Genomic DNA, 23,318 nt, shown 5'->3' on the forward strand with positions numbered 1-23,318 from the left:
TAACATGATATAATAGTATATTCGACATAAAGTTGTGCGAATTTCCTTATTGTTCGTAAAACTGGGTTATATTGAAGGAAACTGAAGTAAAATCTCTCTCGGGTAGACAGATAGATGCTGGTATTGGCTGCAGGCTGCCAGCAATGCCCCCAGCCTGAGCCACAATGAGAAACGGCGCCGGAAGCAGCAGGTTGGTGCAGGACCTCAGACAGGGCAGCCCGGAGAGAGAGAGATTATCCTGTCTGCCATAGTGTGCTGTGTGTCCCCCCCAGGACGGAGGACGACATGGCTCTAACCCAAGAGTCCATATTGTCCTTTTTGCTGGACCGCGGAGGAAAGGTGAAGAACTCGGAGCTGCTGAACAATTTCAGGAGTCACATCGGCTGCAGTGATCCCGCGGAAAGGCTGCACAATAGAGACCTGTTCAAGAAGTTGGTCAACAGCGTCGCGGTGGTCAAACAAGTCGACGAGGTCAATTTTGTCGTGGTGAAGAAGAGGTACCGGGATTTTGTTAAAGAAGCGACGCATGGAGCTCCGCAGAGAACGCCAATGGATGACAGCGTCTCAAGCTCAAATGCGAGCTTTAGGTACACATCCCCCCACAGGATGACTCACTCAGACTGTGAAAACAATAACATGAGCAGTCCTCTCGTCTTAAATGCCAACCATTACGGTGACCGCAAACATGAGTCTGTGGGGAGTGTGCAGAAAACGAGGCCTTCTTCAGGAAACATCAGCTGTGCGGACGCAACTTCTGTCAAAGTCCTGAATATTTCCGCAGATCATGCGAGCAGAGTCGGGAAATCTGGAGCTGTGTTCGCTGTCATATCAGTCAAATCCCCCCCGAGAAAAGCCGAAACAGCAACTCACGATGGGTCACATCTCCACATGCATCGGCAGAAAACTTCACACACACCAGCTGAAGTTTCTGCAGGATCACTGCAAAGTCCCAAAGTCCCTAAAATCCCTAAAATCCCAAGCTGTAAGAAGGGTGCATTTAGTGAACTGCAGAGGCGTCAAAGCAGGCAGACAGTAAACAGCCAGACCCCAAGCTTTCCCCAGGGGAGGCCCCAAAACAGGACTGCAAAACAATTAGATGATGCCAATTCGGAGTCTGTGCCCCTCCAGCCATCAGCTCATGAATGGCTGGTAAAGTGTGCTGCTGGACAGTGGAACCAAATCTATGCTTTGCTACTGCAGAACAGCCAGTTAGCACAGAAGAAAGACTTCATGTCAGGCTTCACAGCACTACACTGGGCCGCCAAGGATGGCAACAGCAAGATCATACATAAGCTCGTGGAAATCACCAGGCAGAGAGGCACTTACATTGACATCAACAGCAAAGCACATGGAGGATACACACCTTTACACATCGCAGCCATACACGGCCACACTGAGGTGATGCTGCTGCTTGTGCAGGGGTATGGAGCGAACATCAATGAAAGAGATAATGCTGGCAAGAAGGCCTGTCACTACCTGGGCAAAGGTGTCTCTGCTGAGGTTGGAGCAGTTCTGGGAGGACTGCAATGGAGCAAGCACAAGGAGAGGACAGAAGAAGACTACAGAGAGCACCCTAAAGGCTTCAACACCATCAGCAAACTATTCCAACCTCACATTGGGAAGAAGCCAAGGACAGCGACAAAGTTTGCTCATGACTGGTGAGAATGGCAGTGACTGTGAAATGTACAATGTCAAAACTGTAAGAGATTATACTGTTTTACTTTTACAATTGTTTCAGGACTAGATGGAACAATCCCTTGATTGTTCTTGGGATACCCCGTTGTGTGGTGCATCCACCAGTGTGACTTAAAGGCTGTCGTGTATTGGGGAGGGTTGGTTTACAATATGTTAACTGAAAACTTAAACCGTTGATTTAAGTGTGCTTTAGATCACCTGAAGTTTGATTTAAAAATATTTAGTTCCTTAATACTTATTGGAAGTTATAGCTGCCCTGTACAGTGTATCACTGGACCATTTACTATTTATGAATGGAATTTTATAATCTTTTTTCTTTATTTGAGTTTGTTTATTAATGGTGAATACGTTATTTTGCACCTAGTTTAATATAATAACAACACAAACAATCTGTGGTAGTGGCACTGTACATGTTTTCACTACCCAAAGTGTAATAAATATTTAAAATTCTCAATTCATGATTTCAGAGTGTGAGGAAACCTAAAAAAACAGACCGCACCTGGGAAACAGTTGCTATCAACACTAATGTCAATCATATCATTGTGCTGTTAGTGTAGATTCTTAATGCTTCTGAGCACAACAGAGCGCATATTTATGATCATTTTAAAGAAAACCGACTGCAAAGAAAACATTTTAGGGAAATATAGAAAAGAAATTGCAATGGACAATGGACATTTCTCTCTCCTCAGCAAGAGTGAAGGGGCCCTATGTGAGCCAAGTTATGCAAAGCAGGCAACTGGTCAGGGCGCAGGAATGTCTAATTTATCAATTTCATTGTAAACTTGAGGCAACAATAGATGAGCCCCCCTAAGTGGGTCAACATGGGGCCCCATTTCTGGATTGCTAGAATAGAAAAGACATAGACAATTGACATTAGTCAAGGACCCCAAAACCACATAGTAATTATCTTGCTTAATATAACTTTGGCAAAGAGTACATTTGGTTGTTTACAATTTATTTATCATTAACTATTATAAACATCAATAATGCTAATGCAGAACACTTAACCAGAACATAAAAGAAACTAAACCTAAGATAATGACCTATCCAAAAAGATGTTAATATTTACTGAATGACTAAATGCCCTTTATTATTGTTGTTGGTTTTTTTAATAAGACTTGCATGAAAATACTATTCAGCCACTTCTGTCAAGTGCACAAACACAATTTTTATTTTTAATCCGACCCACAGAAAAACAAACACTAGTGACATCAAAGGAGTTAAAGCTCAGACAATGAAGCCAAAGCAAAACAGTACCAGAACAATGTCCTTTGTTTTGGTATCTGGAAAAGAAGCTGCTTGCATAATGATCCCAACAGAGAACAGCTGCACTCACAGGAACTATTCAATATAGTGCACTGTAAAACATTTTTATCCCACCACATAACTTTTCCTTAATTCTGCAGAAGAACTTAACTAATATAAATGGGAGATATGCCAAAGACATTTTGTCTATGACAATGCTTTCATGATTTCCAAACATCAAAGCCCATCCAACAATAGTGTAGCATGGTCCAGGTCTGGTGTTATTTCCTGTTATGACAAAACACACTGAGTTCTGGTATATTTACAACTGTGGTTTCAAGAAAAGAGTAATAAACAGACCAATATATGCAGTTGGATATGAGCTGGAACTAGGACACTGCTAAAGCCACACTGGAGGGTTCTAATGGTTACAGTTACACAACAAATATGAAATTACATGTTAGTACCAAGAAAACATCTCTTCTATTTCTAAAACTTTAAAGGAAATGAAATAAAAAAATAGCTTTGTACTGTTGATGGAATGATAACGTTCTGTATATTTTTGGTACAATAATAGTTCAAACAACAATGAACTCCAGTCCTGTGATACTGGGGAGGTTTCCTCCCCTGTTTAAAACCCAGCACAACTTAAATGACCCCTTCGCTTGTTTGTGGCAATATCCTCAATATCCCTACATATCCCCCACGTAAAACCACCTCCACTGAACTAAGTCACAGTTTATCTGCTTTGAAAAGCAAGAATACCAGACATCCAAAGTTATTAAAACAGTAGCCTATACTGCGTGGACTATAGTATACTGTAAGGAGATGGGGGAGTTAACTAACTTTAATTATGTTATGTTAGCTGGCTAACTACCAGAGGATTATTACTCACCATTTAATTTTCCTTTTATACCTCCAGTTGCGAATCCATACTTCTAAAAAAATTAAAAAATTGTGAGACATACATATAAATATATTTTGTAAAATTCAATCCCACCTAAAGGGTTCATTGGGACGTATCTTCAGTACCGGACGTTCTCCTTCAAAATAAAAGTCCAAGTGCATCAGCTATCTTAAATATTTAATTTGTAACGTGTATTGCAATACAATTCACAATTTCTATTCAACGTCAACCTATTTTTAACACGGTGTATCTTAATGCTATTGCTATTTTTAATACAGTTGAATGTGTCTTTTAATACGTTCAGTTTAATACACATTAAACTTGGATGAAACTTTGAAAATGGGACATATTAACTGTGGGGAAATTGAGTGGGACATGGGGTTGTTGGATTTCATGTCCATGAAGTGCGCGGAGAAGTCATATGAGACGGAGCGCTGATTGCGGACACCTGAGCGTGTTGATCAGCGGCGGCACGTGCGCGGCTTTGTTGACCTCGAGCTCTCAGCAGAGAGTCTCTCCACGTTTTGACTTTTAGAATGGAAAAACTAATGCTGATGTCAGCCGTCCCTCGTTATTTCCGCACTGCTGCGTTGTTGCTTCTGGTCAGCTGTGGCCTCCCGCCGGTTAAATCTTCTCCGTCCGCCGCCAACGCGCTGCACAAACTGGGCGACTTCAGCTCCCCGTACGGCAGCATCTTCTCCCCGCTGCTCAAAGCCCTGTCCCAGCACGGAGGGCCGAGGTGGAACCCCGGCCTCAAGAGGAGGCTCAAACCCGAGCACAGGTACATGAAATATCTGGCCGAGGTTTACAAGAAGTCATCCAGAGTGCAGAGGAGCTTGGACGGGAATGACATCTACAACACCGTCCGACTGATCAAGCCTCAAGAAGAATGTTTTGCGCACAGTCACCAAGGTGAGGAAGTGAAACGGAGGCCGCGATGGCTCAGATGAATGAAGTTTGACAGTAGCCTGAACACAGCACACTGCAAAGAGCAATGCACAGGGCTGTGCATTGCTCTTTGCTAAAGAAGCTATTAAAATTGGCTGAAGTGTGCCGTAAATGATGCACAAAAGGCAGGAAAAGGCCCCAGATTCACTCTGGGTTGAATTATCTTTCTTGAAGGAATTGCACCAATTGAGAGCATTGCAATTAAGCCTCTGGTTTGAAAACACTGATTATTTTCATTCTATATTTTGCTCACAAAGTTTGATATAGTAGAATACAATTATGTTGACTCACATTTCTACAAACTTGACCAAGGTCAATAACCAACTTCTAGTTGTGCCAGAAAGCTGAAATGAAGCTACAAAGAGCCTATCAGCAGTTTTTATCTAGCTACTCTTAGATTGATTAATAACACTGAAATGAAAAGCTGTTTCTCTTTTGGGACTTTTTGGACAGATTTGAAAAACTGTTGCTCAATCCCAGATATATACCTGATAGCTGGGCTAAAATAAGAACCTCTTCAATTTGTAGCCAGAAAAAACATTGCCATTAATTTGATACCCTGTATTTTATATAAACAATGCTCCTAATTGTATGTGCTGGTTTTGTGCCTTCAGTAGATATTAAATGTGAAAGATTAGGGTCATAATGTGATTTTCTTCTTCTTTTTTTTAAACCCATGGTGTCTCCTCTTAGAATGCGTATAGTCATGTAATCAAAAGATAATTCTAATATTACCCATTTATTTGTACAAATGAACTAAAGAAAGAAGTAACAGAAAAAATTCAGTTGGTGCTGTGACTCTTTTTTTTCCCCCTTTTTTTCCTGTAATGGTGACATTATTTTCTTCTATTCTCCTTTAGAACGTTTTATGCAAGATCTTTCCTACAGTCTTGATCCAGTAAGAAGAAAAGAACAACTTCTAAAGTCGGCTCTGCTGTACAATTCTGACGACGACTATGCAGCATCCACAAACTCTGTGTGCTACCTTAGTATCAAGGAGGAGATGCAGTCAAACCAGTGTCAGTTGTGTCCTGTGGTGCACCACGTTGTGAACTTCACAGCAGACGCTGATGGGAGGAGCAGGAGGAACTGGGTGGAGGTCGATGTCACCTCATTTGTCCTACCTCTCTTAAAGTTTCAGAAGAAGAATATACACCTGCTCATCAACATCACCTGTCCAATGGAACAAAGAACCAGCGAAGCTGGACATAGAGATTCACTGGAATTCACCCTGAGACCACCTCCTCTGCTTCTTTACCTCCACGACACCAGCAAAACTGTCCACCAGAGGTCACTGGTCAATGCCAAACCAGTTGACAAGCAAAGCATTGTTGCAGACACATTTCACAAGCAGATGGTGCTAAAACAAGAGAAGCGGTTTGGGCGCAAGAAGAGATGGAAGAGAGACTCTCTAAAGAGCAAGGGAGGTGACAAAAGCCTGGATATCCACCTGCCTGAGCTTCTCCCAAGCTCTGAATTCCCAACAAGTGACTGTGCCTTGTATGATTTTAGGGTGCGATTCAGCCAGCTCAAATTGGATCACTGGATTGTCTTTCCTCCAAAGTACAACCCCAGATACTGTAGAGGAATCTGCCCAAGGACCATGGGCTTTATCTATGGTTCACCTGTTCACACCATGGTGCAAAATATTATCTATGAGAAGCTTGACTCCTCTGTGCCCAGGCCATCTTGTATTCCTTCCCACTACAGCCCATTGAGTGTCATGATCTTTGAAGAGGATGGATCCTACGTCTACAAGGAGTTTGAAGACATGGTTGCTACCAGGTGCACATGTCGCTAAGACAGCTACCAACTCTGAATAGTACATCATTAAAATAACCCCTCAATTGTCATCAGAGGACTCTATCTCTGAGTGTCTCTTCAAGGTCCAAGAATCAGATATTCTGACCAGGCTCAGTGATTTCATGAATTTATAAAATTGTTGTGCATGATCTGGAGCAGGTATGTTTACTTAAAAGTATTTTATCCTAATGAAAAATGTGGAAACGTGACATTTATTTCCTTTTTTTTTTTGTGTGCAAATGCATTCTAATGTTCAACTTTACAGTTACAATGTGGTACTGAGTCTAGCACACGTGGAGAAGAAAATGTGTGATGTATAATTTGTATGTGGTTTTTCTTTTAAGTTGTTTTTTTTTTTGTTTTGTTTTGTTTTTTTTGTTAACTTATTTTGGGAGGGTGGTATATCATTATTCTTTGTTAAATAATCAGCAAGTTTTAAGTAGCCCTGTTGTGGATAGAAGATGAAAAAGCAGTCACAGACCCTTAACAAACATTTTACATATTGTTTTATTCCTGGGGATTACAGATGACTGTCTGAATGGCATCTGTCTTCATAATGTCCAGAATGAAAGTTGTCAAGGTTTCAGTGTGTATTTATTACCTTCAGTCACTGAGTGACTAAATTCGAATGAATTGACAGCATACCTGTGACTTTGTACTGGTTGAATGTGACTATATGCCATGTCATGTCTATTTATGCAAATTTAATGAATTCACTGTGTGTCTGTGGTCAGCTTAGGGATATATGTAAAAAAAAAAAAAATTAAAATGTTTATTCTCTGAAAAGTTGTAAAATAAAAATAGCAGGCATAAATGTTTCCCTTGTCTGCATACAGCTGTTTGAACTACTTGGACAACAAATTGAAAATGTTCAGTAGAGAAGAGAGAGATTTTCATTCTTGCAGTGAAGTATTCGCTCTCGCCAGTGAGGCTTGATGGCCTTGTAATCAGACATGTTAAGCAACACACCTAGAAAAGTTGGTGTTTTTTTACACCGCCTGATGGAAAGTGAGTCGGTGTGTGGCCAGGGTCTTTGTGGAAACGCACCTTGGTCTGCATGTGACTAGACCATCCATATGCTGTCAGTGAAACCATGCACACCCTCAGCTCGTTTGTCGGCCGTTGACTTAGTTTGGTGTTATATTGTCTCCATTGTTGTACATCTGTTCCTGAGGAGACAAAGAGGCGCAGCAGTTCACGACAATCGTTGTGAAGTGTTTGAAAAGTCTCAGTGCAGCTCACGGCATTCTCTGGCTGTCAGCCTGTAAGGCGGTTTGCTCCTGTATGTGGCCACTGCCCTTTAAATGAGCTACCATCCAACAGCATTCACAGCCCTGCTCCGGCTCCGGCCCGGGAGGGGGCGGTAAAGCCTCGGTGTTGTCAGAGACCAAACGACCGGATAAAGAGGAAGGAAACGGGGACCTCGTCAGGAGACACCGCTGGGAAGTAGAAAGGTAGGACTCAATGTCACGGCCTGAAAACGGCGCTTCCATTCACCTTTATCACCAAATATCGTAAAAGGTGATCGTTTTACTGTGTTAGCTGTCACTTGGCTTCCCCTCTTTCGAATAATCGGCCATTTTAACGGGGCCGGTGAGGGAAACGTGTCAAGGACTACTGTCGCGGCTAACGATGCTAACGTCCTGTGTTGCTGTATCTTTGTTTGGGTCGTTATTTCGCAATAGTTTCCGTGCTCAGTTAACATGGGTCCTTTTTTTGCTTTAGTCTCACACTTTAATCGTTTGCGCTGCTGACGAACGACTGTTTTAGCACCCATATGTTTACATGTGTGAAGGCAACATGACGTTGTTATGCTGTTTCTAAGACACACAGCCATCTTAAATACAATAAACAAACTATTAAATAACTCGTGTAAATCTAGTACGTGCTGTATATGACCACCAACCTTTAAGATCAGAAGTGAAAATCAATACCACCAAGTTTTGTCTTATAATGCAGGTTAGATTCGTGCTTAATTGACAATGAGTATCCCATTGTTAATTTCCCTAGAACCCCTTTAGTATAAAAGGAAATTAAATTGTATTTGTTAGTAAGTATGCACTAAATTCACTGAATGGGTAAATTACTGCTTTACTGGAGAAATACTTTCAGCTCTTCCAGCGAAATGGAGTGAGGATCACCAGATATACAAAACAGTTCTGTCGATTCTATTAGCATTTAATTCAGGTAAAGAAAAAATGACACTTTTGGTACTGGTAACTCACATCCTTCTTATGTACCTTTTCTTAATTGTCATTTCAGATCACCTCTCAAGCAAAAATGGGACACCACTTTGGAAACTTGGCCAAGGTCAGGCACATAATCACATACAGTCTGTCCCCGTTTGAGCAGAGGGCTTTCCCGAACTATTTCTCCAAGGGAATCCCCAATGTGTGGAGACGCTTCAGAGCTTCTGTCTTCAAAGTTGCCCCACGTAGGTTTTCTATTTATTTTCTCATTGATACATTCTATCAGTGTCTTACATCCAGACCAAAGCAGTTTGATAAACACATTAATAAAATGATATAGAATACCATATGCCCATAAAGAGTTAATGCAATACAGGTTCATGGCAATGTGGCGCTTACCATTCACAAATCAAATGGAGTGCTTTAGATTTTAGCTTATGATGCTTGCTTCATCTATATTTACCTTCCTGATCAAATATCTGGATGTTGTTTTCAGTTTGTGCTTTGTCAGATGATATTCCTTTTACATGCTTTGACCACAGCGTTAATGACCTGCTGGTATACTAAGTGTCAAATTCCAAGTCCATTCCCACGAGTCCCTTTTGTCACTACATTTCGGTTGAACTTAGTCCTTGTAATTTGTGATGTATGTATGAATTAACTTAAAACTATTAGGGGGAAAAAAAACAATTATTTTCTTTTTTGGTAAGTGAGACTATGGTTGTTGAGTAGACACAGATCAAGTAAATGAGCAGCTGTATGACTGACTCTCACTGACCATGTTTTACAGTCACAATATTAGACTTTAATTTACATTTTTTTTTACATGTAGAATATCCTTGCTTTTTAATGTTATTTTGAGTCAGATCATTTTATAATTTTTTACTGTGCACAAATCTAGCAGAGTTTGAATTACAGTTTGGTAAAAAAAAAAAAACAACCATAATTGCATAAATAGTATATTTAACTTAATCAAAATACTTAATTTATGACTTTAATTTCATAGAAAAAAAATACTTTTCAGGTGTGGGTACTTACTTGTTTTCAATCTTATTTCTTACAGCAATGATCCTCATGTACACGACCTACACTTGGGGCAACAACGTCCATGAACAGGGCAAGAGGAAGAATCCTGCTGACTATGCAAATGATGAATAAACTGCTCCAATCCTCTGCTGCCATCTGTTGTTAATTCAGTTTCTGTATGTTTAACCAATAAAGATAAAAATATTTATGTGAAATCTGTCTGATTTGTCTCATTTAGTCATCTCTTCTTGACCATATTGATTCTCATCAGTCCTCATACCAATGTGGTGCCAAAGCAGTGCTTCAGTTTTACAAGTTATGAAACTAATTTAGAACATTAGTTATTTGAATTGCTCAAGTCTTCCTTAAGATACAAATAAACCTTTCAGATGTGTGATAACTCCAACATTTCTAAAGTGATTTGCTATTTTCTGTATTTTATGTTTAAATTTAACTTTATATGTGCAGAACCAACAAGGTATATAATCAATTGGAACAGCACAACAAGCATAAAAGGACAGTACAATGAGTAAATTATAAAATATAGTTTGAATAACAAGTTATAAGTAATAAAGATGGTAATGATAATAAATAAAAATAGATAGGACAGGGATGAAGTGTAAAGTAAAATACCTAGAGAAAATAAAAAAGATAATGAAAGGGACAAGCTATAAATAAGTTAATAAGAGGTTTCGGGGAAATAAATGTCATAATTGCTCAGCAATGTATTGCTTTTTTTGTTTAACAAATAAAGCGATTTAATCAGAGAATTTAGTTCTAATAGAAAAGGGGCAAATTTAGGGAATCGAATAGGCACACTTATGTTTGTGAAGAAAGAATTTTGCATAGATAATAGTTTATCAACTGTTTTAGAGCACAATCTTTAGGATGAACATAGTAGCAGATAACATCTTTAATAGTAAGCAAGTGGACAGAGTTAGCAGTATTAAAAAAATAAAATTCAAGATCACTCCAGAATTTTTTGGATACATCACAATAAAAAAATAAATGCAATAATGTTTCTATGTCATTGTTAGAAAAAGTACAGGAGTCATTGATCTGTGAATTTAGCTGTAATAGAGTTGACAGGGTATATGTGAAACATGTTTGGTTTTGGGTTGGGGGTTAAAGGGCATGTTGCAGGTTAAAGACCACTTTGAATCAATGTTTAGGAAAATAATATAGGAACTGTTTTTTCTTCAAAATATATTGGCAAATACATTAATTAGGCTTTTAGAGTTTTTGTGAGAACATTTTACTTCCGCATCCGAAAAAGCTAAAGCGGAAGTGACGTAGGTAGATGGCGCACAGTGAGGAAAACAATGGATCCCAATCCCAGTTTTGGCACAGAGGAAACATTGAATGTGCACAATTATAAACATGACGGACAGCAGCCCGATAACTTCCAGCCTGTTATGCGCCACAGAGAGCAGGGAGAGAGTAGATAGTCAGAGGAGAGCAGGGCAGGTGGTGTTAGCTTATTTAATATTGTGTTCATGTCATGTATTGCACAGATTACCATCATCATCATGTCCGACAATAGCTAAATTATTAATAGCCATCTATTACAGGCTGGAGTATTGATTCTTACAAATAATCAAAAACTAATGATCTTGATAAAGTGTCTCACTGGTGATATCCGTCGACACTACCAGGTATAGCGCTGTACTACTGCTGCGGGAGAGAAACACTTTGGTGATCCACGTTTTGTTTGACAGGTGCTTGTGTGGGAAATGCTCAGCCATGACCACAGCCGAGGAGAGCATGTGCTGCAGGGAGGTAGATGCCTCCTGGGCCTCAGTGGAGAAAGTCACCAAGGCTCCAAGTGCAGGGCTTCACACAGCACCCTCCGTGCTTCAGATAGCCTACATGCACTGCAGGCAGGAGCATGGACCTCTGCAGGCCAGACACGAGTATGTTATGAAGGGTTTGAAGTACTCCGGCGAGTGTGGTTGGACTGCGATTAAAAAAAGGAGATAACACAGATAAAATAAATTCAATAAATTCATGAATAATTACAAAATAAGTAATTAAATAGAGAAATAATTATATATTTTTCTTTTACATTTAATGAGCTGGCATATTAAATAAGTAGTCTCAGCTGGTGATTCGTTCTGTTTTTTCCTAGTCCATATTCCCTGGTCTGATCTGGTCTGGTCGAAACTAGCCGTGTTCGGCTCCCCGCGTCGCAAATCGAACCGCTTCTCTCTGGTCTGGTCCCTTTATTAGCTGTCTACTATCCGCTTTTCCGTGCTGTAGCCCCGTCTCTCTTCGACAGCTAACCAGCTGCTCCTACTGAGGATCGAATCCGAGAGCTCCTAATTGCTGGTCGTTAACGCGAACCACCGTCCTGCTCAAGTTTAAACGGCAGAAAAAAATCGGTAGACCAGCATCCTCCATCTGCATTTTTACTTTACATCCCGAGCTGGGAAACAGAAATATTATATATATATATATTTCATTTTTTATTAGAAATATGACACATATGATAGATATCTACTTTATTTATCCTGAGGGAAATTCACTTATATGCATCATTCATATTTTCCATTTATGAATTAGGGTAATAAAGTACATAATAATGCTGAATGTTCAGCAGATTTGTCAAACTACATTTCTCCGGCACAACTGGAGCCTGCTTCGGACAGCTGAGCTGAGGAGGCTGTGTGCACCGAAGGCAGCACCTGGGTCTTACTCCGGAATCCCATGTTGATAGCTTGGTTGATAATCCTGAAGGGTAGTTTGTCATAGCTGATGCAGCCATGAAGTGCACAAAACGCACCCAGGCACGGAGGATAGCGGCGTTCCTGTTAGGAAAGCTGTGGACTCGATGTCCTGACAGGCTGGAGTTTGTGCAACCTCCACAAACGCAATCATTTACACTGACAATGATAAATAAATGCAACACAACACTACTGAAAACACACTGACTATAACACAGCCGATGTGACCGCTAACAACCTCCTCCCACACTGAGTGACTGCAGAGCCGAGCGGACTGCTCCCTCTGCCTACGTCATATGACGCGGTGTTGGAAAAAAAGAGCGTTTTTAGAGGCTTAGCTCAGTTCGGCTCAGCTTTTGGACTAAATATGCACTCTTATGTCTTGAAAAATAAATTCAAACCTCCGTTAACGTTTCAAAGGTTATTTTTATGGACAAGATTATATATATGTCTAAAAAATGTAACATGCAGTATGCCCTTTAAGCAACATTATGACGTCACCTCTGGATGTGGGAGGATGTGTTTTCCTGATATTGAAGAAAATGGGGAGGGTGACTTGTAAATATTCCTACTATCGTCGGGGTGGTCATCATAACATTACAGTAACAGGCAAGATAGTTATAAGGCAAGCGATAAGCATTTCCATCGCTCTGCCGGATATAACGTGTATAAGACGGTACCATGATCACTGAAATAGACCCCTGAACGCCGCTGTGCTGCCCATCTGTGGCCGGTGGGTGGCGCACGATCCTCGGCTGCGGCGTCTCTGCAGTCGGATGCTATTGGTCGCCGGTCGGTCAGAAAAATCCTGAACGCCCTCACGCATCAGCCGGTGTTCCTCCTGCATGCTGCCGCTCGGTTTTATGGGACAGGAACAAGAGTCGACCCTCGTCTGCTGACTAAGAGCCATCGTAGCCGCCGCTGCCGCCTTTAGCCCTGAGCCGTGTGTCCGATCATCCTCGTAGCTTTCGCTCCCTGCGCCGTGTAATCAGCAGCAGAAGATGTCAGTTGTCGGATTTGATGTCGGGTTCATGAACTGCTATGTGGCGGTAGCCAGAGCCGGAGGGATTGAGACAGTCGCCAATGAATACAGCGACCGGAGCACACCGTGAGTACCCTGAGACCCCGCCGTCCGTGTGACCGGGGTCTTCGCATCCGACAGCGGGGACGACGAGCGGGAGGATTCGCCTCCCTCCATCCTTATGTGGAGGGGAGCTAACGTGGCTAGCTGCTTGGCTAGTTAGCATGCTAACAGATTTCACAACAGGAAGCAGCATGTGAGTGCTAAAGCTAACGGTAGCCGGGACCAAACCATTGTTATTGGGAACAAATACCGGCCCTCCTCACATGCTGGGATGAAACGCGTGGCCTCTTAACACACTATTACATTGAAGTTAAATTAAAGTCTGCAATGACTGACCTGCAGAGTCAGGTGGGGATTTTTTTATAACAGGCATGAATGAGCGCATGATGGGAGGAGGCCGGATCCAGGCTGTCAAAACGGCTTAAGGAATCTATTGTACTACATTTTCCAGCCGCATACTCACCCGAAGATACCAATAGATTAGTTTGGAATTTATACATAAATATCAAAGATGTTAATACGTGAAATCGATATCACGTTAAGTCAATTAACGCTTTATTGCTGCTTACATCTACCATGTATGAGGCTGCATCATTGGAGATTAATTACCGGGATTGTGTTTTCTATTTATAGAGCATGTGTTTCCTTTGGACCCCGGAACCGCTCTATTGGTGCAGCTGCAAAAAGCCAGGTATGTCTCTTCTTAGGTCTTGTTATCATGAGGAGCTGATCGCTACCATGACCGGTTGGACTCCTGTTCCATTATTGCATACATTATGAGCATGTGCAATCTCCTACGTGGACATACACCGTATCAAATTCAGCACCAACACAGGACACACTGTCATGTCATGAATCCACAAATTTTCTTAATTGTGATTAGTTTTTTTTTTTTCTCTGTTTCTTGTTGAATAGGTTGTCACAAACTGCAAGAACACAGTCCAAGGTTTCAAGAGATTTCATGGCAGGGCGTTTTCAGATCCTTATGTGCAGTGCCTCAAAAACAGTCTGGTCTATGATATTGCACAGATGCCCACTGGAACAACTGGCATTAAGGTAAGAGAACAAGGAACAAGATGCATACTTGAACTGAGACATTAGAGTGTGTGCTAATCAGTTGATTGCACTCATTGTAGCCCAGACACATTAGACATACTACATTACTGTCTTTGGGAAAACACATATCCACTCTGCTTTCACTTTGAGATATGCAAGAGATTGGCAATTATTCCCTATATTGTTATTTAGTCAGCCTGTCCAGGCACTTATTGTCTTGCACTGTAATATTTAGATCATAATAATTCTTTCAGTGTTCTCAGCCACAGCAACGAGAAAGGCCTAGGGCATATTAATGGATTAATTTAAACACTGGCCTTGAATCACCATGACAAAAAGACAATATTTTCTGATTAATCACAAGCTGTGATGAAATTTGAAATGAATTCTGGATAATACAGTGAATATATAAGCAACACTGTCAAAACGTACTGAGCAACTTTAGTGTGTGAAGACATTTAGTACAATCGAGCAAATAAGTCAATCCATGCATCCTTGGAAAAGTGATATTTGGTAGATTTATGATAACATGCATGTATTTTTATTTAGACTTTTAAGTAGATGGTTATGTTTTCTTAACTAATTAAGTTTTTTTTTTTTTTTTTTGCTTGCTATAAAAACCAGTATTTTTCAGCCCTAATAGTCTGGTCTTGTCTGCCTATTTAACTGTTTCTGAAGGTAATGTACATGGAGGAGGAGAAGGTGTTCAGCATTGAACAAGTTACTGCGATGCTGCTGACCAAGCTGAAGGAGACAGCAGAGAACGCACTAAAGAAGCCTGTGGCTGACTGTGTTATCTCTGTAAGTGTTAACATGCTAATGTTCAGTTCTTTTATGACATCCTTACCAAAGTTTGAACGCCCAACTTCGATCTGATCACTGGGCCTGGGTCTTGAAACAAAACTACCCATTTTCAATGCTTTTCTCTTGTAATCAGGTTCCCTGCTACTACACGGATGCTGAGAGGAGATCAGTAGTAGATGCTGCTCAAATTGCTGGACTCAACTGCCTTAGGCTTATGAATGAAACAACTGCAGGTCTGTACATGGGTTTGGTTTTTTTTTTTTTTTGGGTGGGGCCTAGCCAAGGATTTGCATCACTGATGCATCTCTGTACTACCCTCAAGAACCTGCTGAGTGTAGTTATAATTGAACAATTTTCCTTACAGTTGCATTAGCATATGGGATCTATAAACAGGATCTCCCTGCTCCCGAGGAGAAGGCCAGAAATGTGGTGTTTGTGGACCTGGGTCATTCTGGATACCAGACATCAGTGTGTGCCTTTAACAAAGGCAAACTCAAGGTGTGTCTGTATGAGAGAATTATCACAATGTAAATTAATTATTAATCTATAAAAGACTGTTTCTTAACTGTAGCTCTTTTTTGCCCCTTTTCCACGTTTCTCAGGTCCTTGCTACAGCCTGTGACCCAGAGTTGGGAGGCAAGGACTTTGATGGAGTACTGGTCAAGCATTTCTGTGAGGAATTTAGCAAGAAATACAAGCTTGATGTCAAGTCAAAGCCAAGGGCTCTGGTCAGGCTCTACCAGGAGTGTGAAAAACTGAAAAAACTCATGAGTGCCAACTCCTCAGACCTGCCACTCAACATCGAGTGCTTCATGAATGACATTGATGTCTCTGGAAAACTGAACAGGTGAGCCACTTGATATTTTAGGAATTCATAATATATTTTTCCAATGCATGATTTTTATCTACAGAGTCCTACTGTTAGATTTAAGTTTAAATAGTTTCTCTCTTTTCTGTTGCACAAGGGGTCACTTTGAAGAAATGTGTGCTGATATTCTGGCCAGAGTAGAGCCTCCACTGCAGAGTCTGCTGGAACTTGCCAGTGAGTGTTATTTTACCCAGTTGTCATTTACTTCACTTTATTTGTCTGACACTCTTGTTAGTTCACTGTTGTTCAAAATATGCGGTATTCAAACGGGTCACCTGTTTGTCATACTGAAATTGTGTTTTTGTTTAATAAGAACTTAAAAAAGAAGACATCTATGCAGTTGAGATAGTTGGTGGCGCTTCCAGGATCCCTGCTGTCAAAGAGAGAATCAGCAAATTCTTCGGGAAAGAATTAAGCACAACACTAAATGCTGACGAAGCTGTTGCCAGAGGATGTGCCCTGCAGGTATGTTACAGTCTGGTTTTCATGTTCTTCCGATTTTAACCCTACTATTGCTCATTGTGAAATTGTCGCCTTCTTTCCTTTTACTGCTATCATTTGCTATTATCATTTAAAAAATATTGGTTGTTTCCACAGTGTGCAATCCTGTCACCTGCCTTCAAGGTGCGTGAATTCTCCATCACAGACATTGTCCCCTATCCCATCTCCTTGAAGTGGCATTCTGCTGCAGAGGAAGGTGTTAGGTAAACAACCTCCATTCTCTTTTTCTTTAGTTTTTATAGTCTTAACTTTGCAATATAATAAAGATCATTTGTTGCAGTGATTGTGAGGTGTTTCACAAGAACCATGCAGCCCCTTTCTCCAAAGTGTTGACCTTTTACCGGAAAGAGCCTTTCTCTTTGGAGGCTTACTACAACAGTCCCAATGAGCTGCCCTACCCTGATCCCACTATTGGTAAGCTTTCTATGTGATTTCTGACTTAGATTCTGACATACACTCTCATTTTGGGGTTTAAATACTCAAAACCACACTTGGTATAAGGATACTATATCAACTTCCCGTCACATAGATTTATCTGATTTTGGTTTTGACAGTTTTTTTTTTTTCTTCCCTGTAGGTCAGTTTATGATCCAGAAGGTTGTCCCACAAGCATCAGGGGAGAGTTCTAAGGTGAAAGTTAAGGTGCGGGTGAACATCCATGGTATCTTCAGTGTGTCTAGTGCTTCTCTTGTTGAAGTTCAGAAGTCCGATGAAACAGAGGAACCTATGGAAACAGAACAGGCCACTGCGAAAGATGGAGAGGTACTTCAAACTAATAAGTGCCTGCATTCTGTCGACAATGAGCATCAGATTACTATCTTTGCCTCTGTTTATAGAAAAAAGGCATGTCTGGTATTTGTCCCTAATGCAGCACAAGATGCAGACTGATCAGGATGAGCTTCCAGGACAGGGAGATGGTCAGCAAGAAACCGAAGAGAAGGTGCCACGAGAAAATGAAGAGATGGAGGTAAGTAACAAACCATATATTTAAGAAACTAATATTCAACAAAGTAATGCACATTTTCATCTTCATGTATGGAGTTGCTGGTAAACCACTGAAACACAGTGTAGTACAGTATAATACCCCATATTATAGCACTGAATTGCACTGAACTTCTCTAACAGTGTGCAAATGAAAAATAAGTTTGAATGTTTCATAAAGATAGATTAAACTCAGAGCTTGTGCAACAGATAACATTGTTTGGTGCCTTTAATTTCAATGAAACTTTGAATTTCAGTGCCTATTCTCCTCTTTTTAGACTACCACACAGGAGGGTAAAAGCGAGAAGAAGTCTGACCAGCCCCCACAAGCCAAAAAGCCCAAAGTGAAAACAAAAGTGCTGGAGCTTCCAATTGAAAACAGTCCACAGTGGCAGCTAGCAGATGACATGCTCAATCTTTTTGTTGAAAATGAGGTAACTAGGCTTTTAGCCATCACATTCAGACATGACAAAACCCCACCAACAAGTTGCCATCTTTAATTACTCAATCTTTTATAGTGTTTGCCAGTTACAGTTTCTGTGTGGTTTTTCCACAGGGTAAAATGATCATGCAGGACAAACTAGAGAAGGAAAGAAATGACGCTAAGAATAACGTAGAGGAGTATGTGTACGACATGAGGGACAAACTACATGGAATGCTGGAAAAGTTTGTCAGTGAATCTGTGAGTAAGCAATCACTTATTCATTACAAGACAAAAATAACACTATCACCTTATAATCACTGCACCAAAATTTTGCTTTCCTTTTTATATATTATGAAATAATTTTCTATAATTTTAGGACCGAGATGCTCTGTCATTAAAACTGGAAGACACTGAAAATTGGCTTTATGAAGATGGAGAGGACCAACCTAAACAGGTGTACATTGACAAACTGGCAGAGTTAAAGGTAGCTATTGCTATAGTTTTTATTTTCTTTCCTACAGTTACTTAATGAAAACGTTGATATTGTTGAATGGACATGTATACCGTTCACTCTGCAGAAACTTGGCCAGCCCATCCAAGAGAGGTATACAGAGGCTGAAGAGAGACCTAAAGCTTTTGAGGAACTGGGGAAACAGATCCAGCAGTACATGAAATTTGTCGAAGCATTTAAAATGAAGGTAAAATAATTGTTTGTACTGAGAACCCTTTAAAACACATTTGGTGATTTCTGTTCATCTCTCTGTCACATATAAGCTGAAGGCATCATTATAAATAAAAGGAATAATGCATTTGGAAATTGGTACAGCAACTTTCTGTTTCTTTCCAGGAGGAGCAGTATGACCATTTGGATGAGGCAGATGTCTCCAAAGTTGACAAACTGGCCAGTGATGCAATGATCTGGATGAACAGTGCCATGAACCAGCAGAGCAAACAGAGCTTGACGGTGGATCCCTCTGTTAAAGTTAAAGACATTCAAGCAAAAACAAGGGTAAGGATTTATGCATGAGATTACCAATAAGTCAGAGCACTGAGAAAAATGGGATGCAGGAAATTTAAAATGCATAATCCCATACATGCATCATACAAATCTTAAGAAAATTAAAATGGCTACATTTGTCAAAAATACTCTCAAATGGCATATTTCCTTATGGGTGACCAACATAAACACACTTATATATGTATAGGTTGGCAGACTGAGGTCAAATGTCTAGCAGGACCATGAATAACTTTGGTTTCTATATTACAATTACTTATTGGGCCAAAGATTCTGGGGTAACTGTATTTCTATATCTAAAACAATGTCTTCATGCTGTGTTGTGTCACTGTCCAGGAGCTGTTTTCTGCTTGTAACCCAATTGTGACCAAGCCCAAACCCAAGGTAGAGCTTCCCAAGGAGGACACACCTGCAGACCAGAACGGGCCTGTCAACGGTCAGGAGAAGCCCCAGGAAGAGGCGAGTCCAGACAAGGGAACGGCCGAGAACACAGGCAACCCCACCTCAGAAACAACAGAAAAGAAGCCTGACATGGACCTCGATTAAAGCAGCCTGACGCCTCCCTGAAGCAAAGCTAAACGGGAGCGTGTTGCTTCAGATTGAGATGCAATCTGGGTATATATGAGAGCAGGTGAAGTGTTAGAGGAACTGTACTCCACAGTGAAACGCAGGCAGTTTGATTAGCACTCAGAGCCCAGCTCCTGGTGGTGTCTGTCTGATGACATAGCATGCCCTCTCTCTTTCTGGATGACATAAATCAAAAGCCAGCCGCAATAAGCCTGTTCGACAACGAGCGCTGTACACATGATGGTATTTATTTCTGTTGTGTGCTCTGTAAGTGTTCTAGTCTGTGTCACAATACGGTTTTAATAAAGTTATTGAAAATCACTTTTCCCCTTTTTATTGCGTTGGCCAAAGACACCCAGGTACACTTCGTGGGCTCAGGTTTTCTCATGACATAGCAAAGTCTTAAAATCACTCAGGCTCCACCTCTTTATATTAAAAAGCTGAAACATTGGAGGAAAATTTGAAATGACTTTGGCTGGTGCTGTTGCCTGTTGACCGGGTAAAACCCTCCTCGCTAGATTAATCGATCATAGGCGCTAAATCGTGATCACGTGACAATACATCTTAACGCTCCGCAGCCACGCTGACGAGCTGTTATGAGCTGACATAAACTCTGCAGGGCTCGTCCAGAGTTTCCAGTTTTTCCTCCTCTGTTCGGTTTGGGGCTGGACTCGGGACTGTCATGGCTTGTAAAGCTTTGAAACACTTCGGAGCCGTGTGAAAAGTCAACAGTGCTTCCCAGCACATAGCCAACAAGCTAACGAGAGTCTTCCTGTTCCCATCCGCTGCGGGAATCACATGATCCGTTCAAGATCCTGTTTGCTCCGAGCCCGGACTCTAAAACGCTCCGAGGAGAAGTCACAGATGGTCTAAGGTGCAGACGGACTCTGATTTATCGGGATCATAACACTGCAGCGAAAGTTTTGATCATATACTCGGCGGCTGCGTCACCTTGTTTAGCAATCCTGATCTCAACATCCCGTCGCTGCATGTTATAGTTTCCTCGGTGGGTCTAAAGTCTGATTAAGGCGTGTTTTGTTCGGATTTACCCCAAAGCTGAGCTTTTCCAGAAAAAGCAAATCGGTTTTTTTTTCTGATTTCTCCAGGACAATGAAGCTGATCATACTCAATGACTACGATCAGGCGAGCGAGTGGGCAGCAAAATACATCAGAAACAAGATTTTACTGTTCAAGCCCGGCCCGGACAGATATTTCACCCTGGGGCTCCCCACAGGTGAGTAGGAGGGCACCCCGACCCACCCAAACACTCCACATATGAGGGGTTTTCATCAGTCACCACTGGAGATACTCTGCACTTGTGATGCATTTCCCCTCACATCTGCTGATTCAGTGACTCTAGAGGAAATATCCATTGGACCCGCTTACACAATAGAAAGTACAAGTACTTAAAACGAAAGGTCAATATGTTGCATTCTGCCATAACCGCAACAATCTATGACCCAAACTGTTTTGCATGTACATTTGTTCTCTAATGAAGCCATGCAACAAATACAATAATGAAATGGAGTAAAAAAAAAAAAAGGAAGAAATTTTCTCTGAAAAATAGAAGAGGAATTACATGAACATTTCCAAAATGGCAAGGTCCTGTGACTCAGGAAATAAGTACATCAATTTCACTTCTGTTCCTTGTAATCAAATTTCTTTCTTTCTATAGGAAGCACACCTCTGGGTTGTTACAAGAAACTGATTGAATACTACAAAAACGGAGAGATATCATTCCAGTATGTGAAGACATTCAACATGGATGAATATGTAGGTAAGGTGTCGCCAATCTTTCTTAATACATCAAAAAGTTGGGGAATTCCTGAAATGTTGGGTATGAACTGTCATAAAATCGTTAACAGGACTTCCCAGAGAACACCCTGAGAGCTACCACTCCTTCATGTGGAATAACTTTTTCAAGCACATTGACATAAAAGCAGAGAACACACACATCCTTGATGGCAACACTGCCGACCTGCAAGCAGAATGTGAAGCCTTTGAGGGAAAGATTACAGCTGCTGGGGGAATCCAGCTCTTTGTCGGAGGTTAGAAGGTCACAGTGTTGACAGTGAATATACTGTAGCTAACTGCAGCAGTAAAAATCAAAACTGCTGTTATTGTCCTTTTTTAGGTATTGGGCCTGATGGCCACATTGCATTTAATGAGCCTGGTTCGAGCCTGGTTTCCAGGACAAGGGTGAAGACTTTGGCAAAGGACACTATCATGGCTAATGCCAGATTCTTTGATGGGGATCTGTCAAAGGTGCCCACCATGGCTCTGACTGTGGGAGTGGGAACTGTCATGGATGCAAAGGAGGTTGGTAACCTGTAATACCATCAGCTACTTTAAGCATAATTTCTTCATGCTCATTCAATTAAGCAGAATAATAAAAATAATACTCAGGAATTTTGTACCACCAATTTCACATTGCATGTTCTCAGCCATAGAGGCTACTGGTCACATATTGCAATTTACATTTTTTATTGAGTTTTTTGTTTTGTTGTTGGGTTTTAGTTTTTTCCCAAAAAACAATACTTTCCATGGTTGCAGGGTTGATGAAACAGACATTGGTTCTGGTGTAGACATCATGAGACATTGTATATGGAAAATTTGAAAATTAAATAATCAAAATCAAATACAAAAGAATACAAATATATATATATATATATATATATATATATATATATATATATATATATGACATACATATGTGAAAGTGAGAAATTCAGTGCATGATAAAAAGGGTTATGTACTCAGCACATTTTGATTTTTTCACTCAGGTCATGATTCTCATCACTGGAGCTCACAAGGCATTTGCGTTGTACAAAGCAATAGAGGAAGGTGTGAATCACATGTGGACAGTGTCTGCGTTTCAACAGCACCCACAGACTGTTTTTGTATGTGATGAAGATGCCACTCTGGAGCTGCGGGTCAAAACTGTGAAGTATTTTAAAGGTGAGACACAAATAAATCACAGAGCTGTAACACCTGAAATATTCCATTTACATTTGGATTAAGAAAAATGGTACATATGAAACACTGACATGAATCGTGTAAAAATGCTGTCTTGTTCTTTCTTTAGGAATGATGCATGTGCACAACAAGTTGGTGGAGTCACTTACTGAAGACTCAAAGAACAACTGATCTATGGCGACTTTAACATTTGTGGGTTCATGAGGCATTTTTTTTTTTTCAAAAATTAACACTCCAACAATTCCTTTGTCTTCTGATACACTGGTGAACATCAAGCAGTGCTTGGGTTGGCCACAACTGACCTTTGTAGAATAGGTCAGTGTTCATTAAGGGGATTCGTAACTTAGCGGAATCACTCATTTGCTCTTTGTAATAAAGTGGGTTTAATTTGTATATCCTGAGTGTTTTGTGACTGAGCTGTGGTTTTCAGTTTTCTCCTCGCCACATGACAACACGGAACAGTTCGTGATGCCTTTAAGAGCTGCAAGTAATCTTCCCATTTCACA

General features: G+C 40.8%; 5 protein-coding genes across 8 annotated transcripts; all 5 read left to right on the forward strand.

The window, feature by feature from the left end:
• Window positions 1–255: 255 nt before the first annotated feature.
• Window positions 256–1,966, forward strand: sowahab (sosondowah ankyrin repeat domain family member Ab). Its single transcript, XM_029513025.1, has one exon. The coding sequence runs from the start codon at window positions 286–288 to the stop codon at window positions 1,660–1,662; it is 1,377 nt and encodes a 458-aa protein (XP_029368885.1). The 5' UTR covers window positions 256–285; the 3' UTR covers window positions 1,663–1,966.
• A 2,417-nt stretch (window positions 1,967–4,383) lies between these two features.
• gdf9 (growth differentiation factor 9) lies at window positions 4,384–6,596 on the forward strand. Its single transcript, XM_029512953.1, has 2 exons — window positions 4,384–4,759; window positions 5,656–6,596. The coding sequence occupies exons 1-2, from the start codon at window positions 4,384–4,386 to the stop codon at window positions 6,594–6,596; spliced, it is 1,317 nt and encodes a 438-aa protein (XP_029368813.1).
• Window positions 6,597–7,897: 1,301 nt separating this feature from the next.
• uqcrq (ubiquinol-cytochrome c reductase, complex III subunit VII) lies at window positions 7,898–10,028 on the forward strand. Its single transcript, XM_029512828.1, has 3 exons — window positions 7,898–8,052; window positions 8,861–9,032; window positions 9,851–10,028. The coding sequence occupies exons 2-3, from the start codon at window positions 8,879–8,881 to the stop codon at window positions 9,943–9,945; spliced, it is 249 nt and encodes an 82-aa protein (XP_029368688.1). The 5' UTR covers window positions 7,898–8,052; window positions 8,861–8,878; the 3' UTR covers window positions 9,946–10,028.
• A 3,298-nt stretch (window positions 10,029–13,326) lies between these two features.
• Window positions 13,327–20,157, forward strand: hspa4b (heat shock protein 4b). Of its 3 annotated transcripts, none has more exons than XM_029511951.1 (19): window positions 13,327–13,647; window positions 14,236–14,311; window positions 14,536–14,676; window positions 15,355–15,477; window positions 15,614–15,713; window positions 15,845–15,978; window positions 16,083–16,327; window positions 16,446–16,522; window positions 16,662–16,813; window positions 16,946–17,052; window positions 17,130–17,263; window positions 17,427–17,611; window positions 17,721–17,789; window positions 18,109–18,264; window positions 18,387–18,512; window positions 18,631–18,738; window positions 18,833–18,952; window positions 19,102–19,263; window positions 19,606–20,157. In XM_029511951.1, the coding sequence occupies exons 1-19, from the start codon at window positions 13,538–13,540 to the stop codon at window positions 19,813–19,815; spliced, it is 2,535 nt and encodes an 844-aa protein (XP_029367811.1). In that variant the 5' UTR covers window positions 13,327–13,537; the 3' UTR covers window positions 19,816–20,157. The 3 variants fall into 3 exon arrangements, with proteins under 3 accessions (XP_029367811.1, XP_029367810.1, XP_029367812.1); XM_029511950.1 differs by having other exon boundaries at window positions 13,329–13,644; window positions 14,254–14,311; window positions 17,721–17,816; XM_029511952.1 differs by having other exon boundaries at window positions 13,329–13,644; window positions 14,254–14,311.
• Window positions 20,158–20,421: 264 nt separating this feature from the next.
• On the forward strand, window positions 20,422–23,205 carry gnpda1 (glucosamine-6-phosphate deaminase 1). 2 transcript variants are annotated; one of them, XM_029511959.1, is made up of 6 exons: window positions 20,423–21,070; window positions 21,512–21,613; window positions 21,702–21,884; window positions 21,971–22,155; window positions 22,620–22,794; window positions 22,922–23,205. In XM_029511959.1, exons 1-6 carry the CDS (start codon window positions 20,947–20,949, stop codon window positions 22,981–22,983), a joined length of 831 nt encoding a protein of 276 aa, XP_029367819.1. In that variant the 5' UTR covers window positions 20,423–20,946; the 3' UTR covers window positions 22,984–23,205. The 2 variants fall into 2 exon arrangements, with proteins under 2 accessions (XP_029367820.1, XP_029367819.1); XM_029511960.1 differs by lacking the exon at window positions 21,512–21,613 and having other exon boundaries at window positions 20,422–21,070.
• The last annotated feature ends 113 nt before the right edge of the window (window positions 23,206–23,318 follow it).

The sequence above is a fragment of the Echeneis naucrates genome, chromosome 10, assembly GCF_900963305.1.
Source record: "Echeneis naucrates chromosome 10, fEcheNa1.1, whole genome shotgun sequence".
Classification (NCBI taxonomy): Eukaryota; Metazoa; Chordata; class Actinopteri; order Carangiformes; family Echeneidae; genus Echeneis; species Echeneis naucrates.

Excerpts from the sequence above, each read along its gene's own strand:
- gnpda1 (XM_029511959.1), top strand. The coding sequence starts at position 20,947 with ATGAAGCTGATCATACTCAATGACTACGATCAGGCGAGCGAGTGGGCA. Across the intron at positions 21,071-21,511 it reads CACCCTGGGGCTCCCCACAG|GAAGCACACCTCTGGGTTGT; the intron begins GTGAGTAGGAGG and ends TTCTTTCTATAG. Across the intron at positions 22,156-22,619 it reads CTGTCATGGATGCAAAGGAG|GTCATGATTCTCATCACTGG; the intron begins GTTGGTAACCTG and ends TTTTTCACTCAG.
- uqcrq (XM_029512828.1), top strand. The coding sequence starts at position 8,879 with ATGGGACACCACTTTGGAAACTTGGCCAAGGTCAGGCACATAATCACA. Across the intron at positions 9,033-9,850 it reads TGTCTTCAAAGTTGCCCCAC|CAATGATCCTCATGTACACG; the intron begins GTAGGTTTTCTA and ends TATTTCTTACAG.
- sowahab (XM_029513025.1), top strand. The coding sequence starts at position 286 with ATGGCTCTAACCCAAGAGTCCATATTGTCCTTTTTGCTGGACCGCGGA.
- hspa4b (XM_029511950.1), top strand. The coding sequence starts at position 13,538 with ATGTCAGTTGTCGGATTTGATGTCGGGTTCATGAACTGCTATGTGGCG. Across the intron at positions 16,328-16,445 it reads GTCTCTGGAAAACTGAACAG|GGGTCACTTTGAAGAAATGT; the intron begins GTGAGCCACTTG and ends CTGTTGCACAAG. Across the intron at positions 16,523-16,661 it reads GAGTCTGCTGGAACTTGCCA|AACTTAAAAAAGAAGACATC; the intron begins GTGAGTGTTATT and ends TTGTTTAATAAG.
- gdf9 (XM_029512953.1), top strand. The coding sequence starts at position 4,384 with ATGGAAAAACTAATGCTGATGTCAGCCGTCCCTCGTTATTTCCGCACT. Across the intron at positions 4,760-5,655 it reads TTTTGCGCACAGTCACCAAG|AACGTTTTATGCAAGATCTT; the intron begins GTGAGGAAGTGA and ends ATTCTCCTTTAG.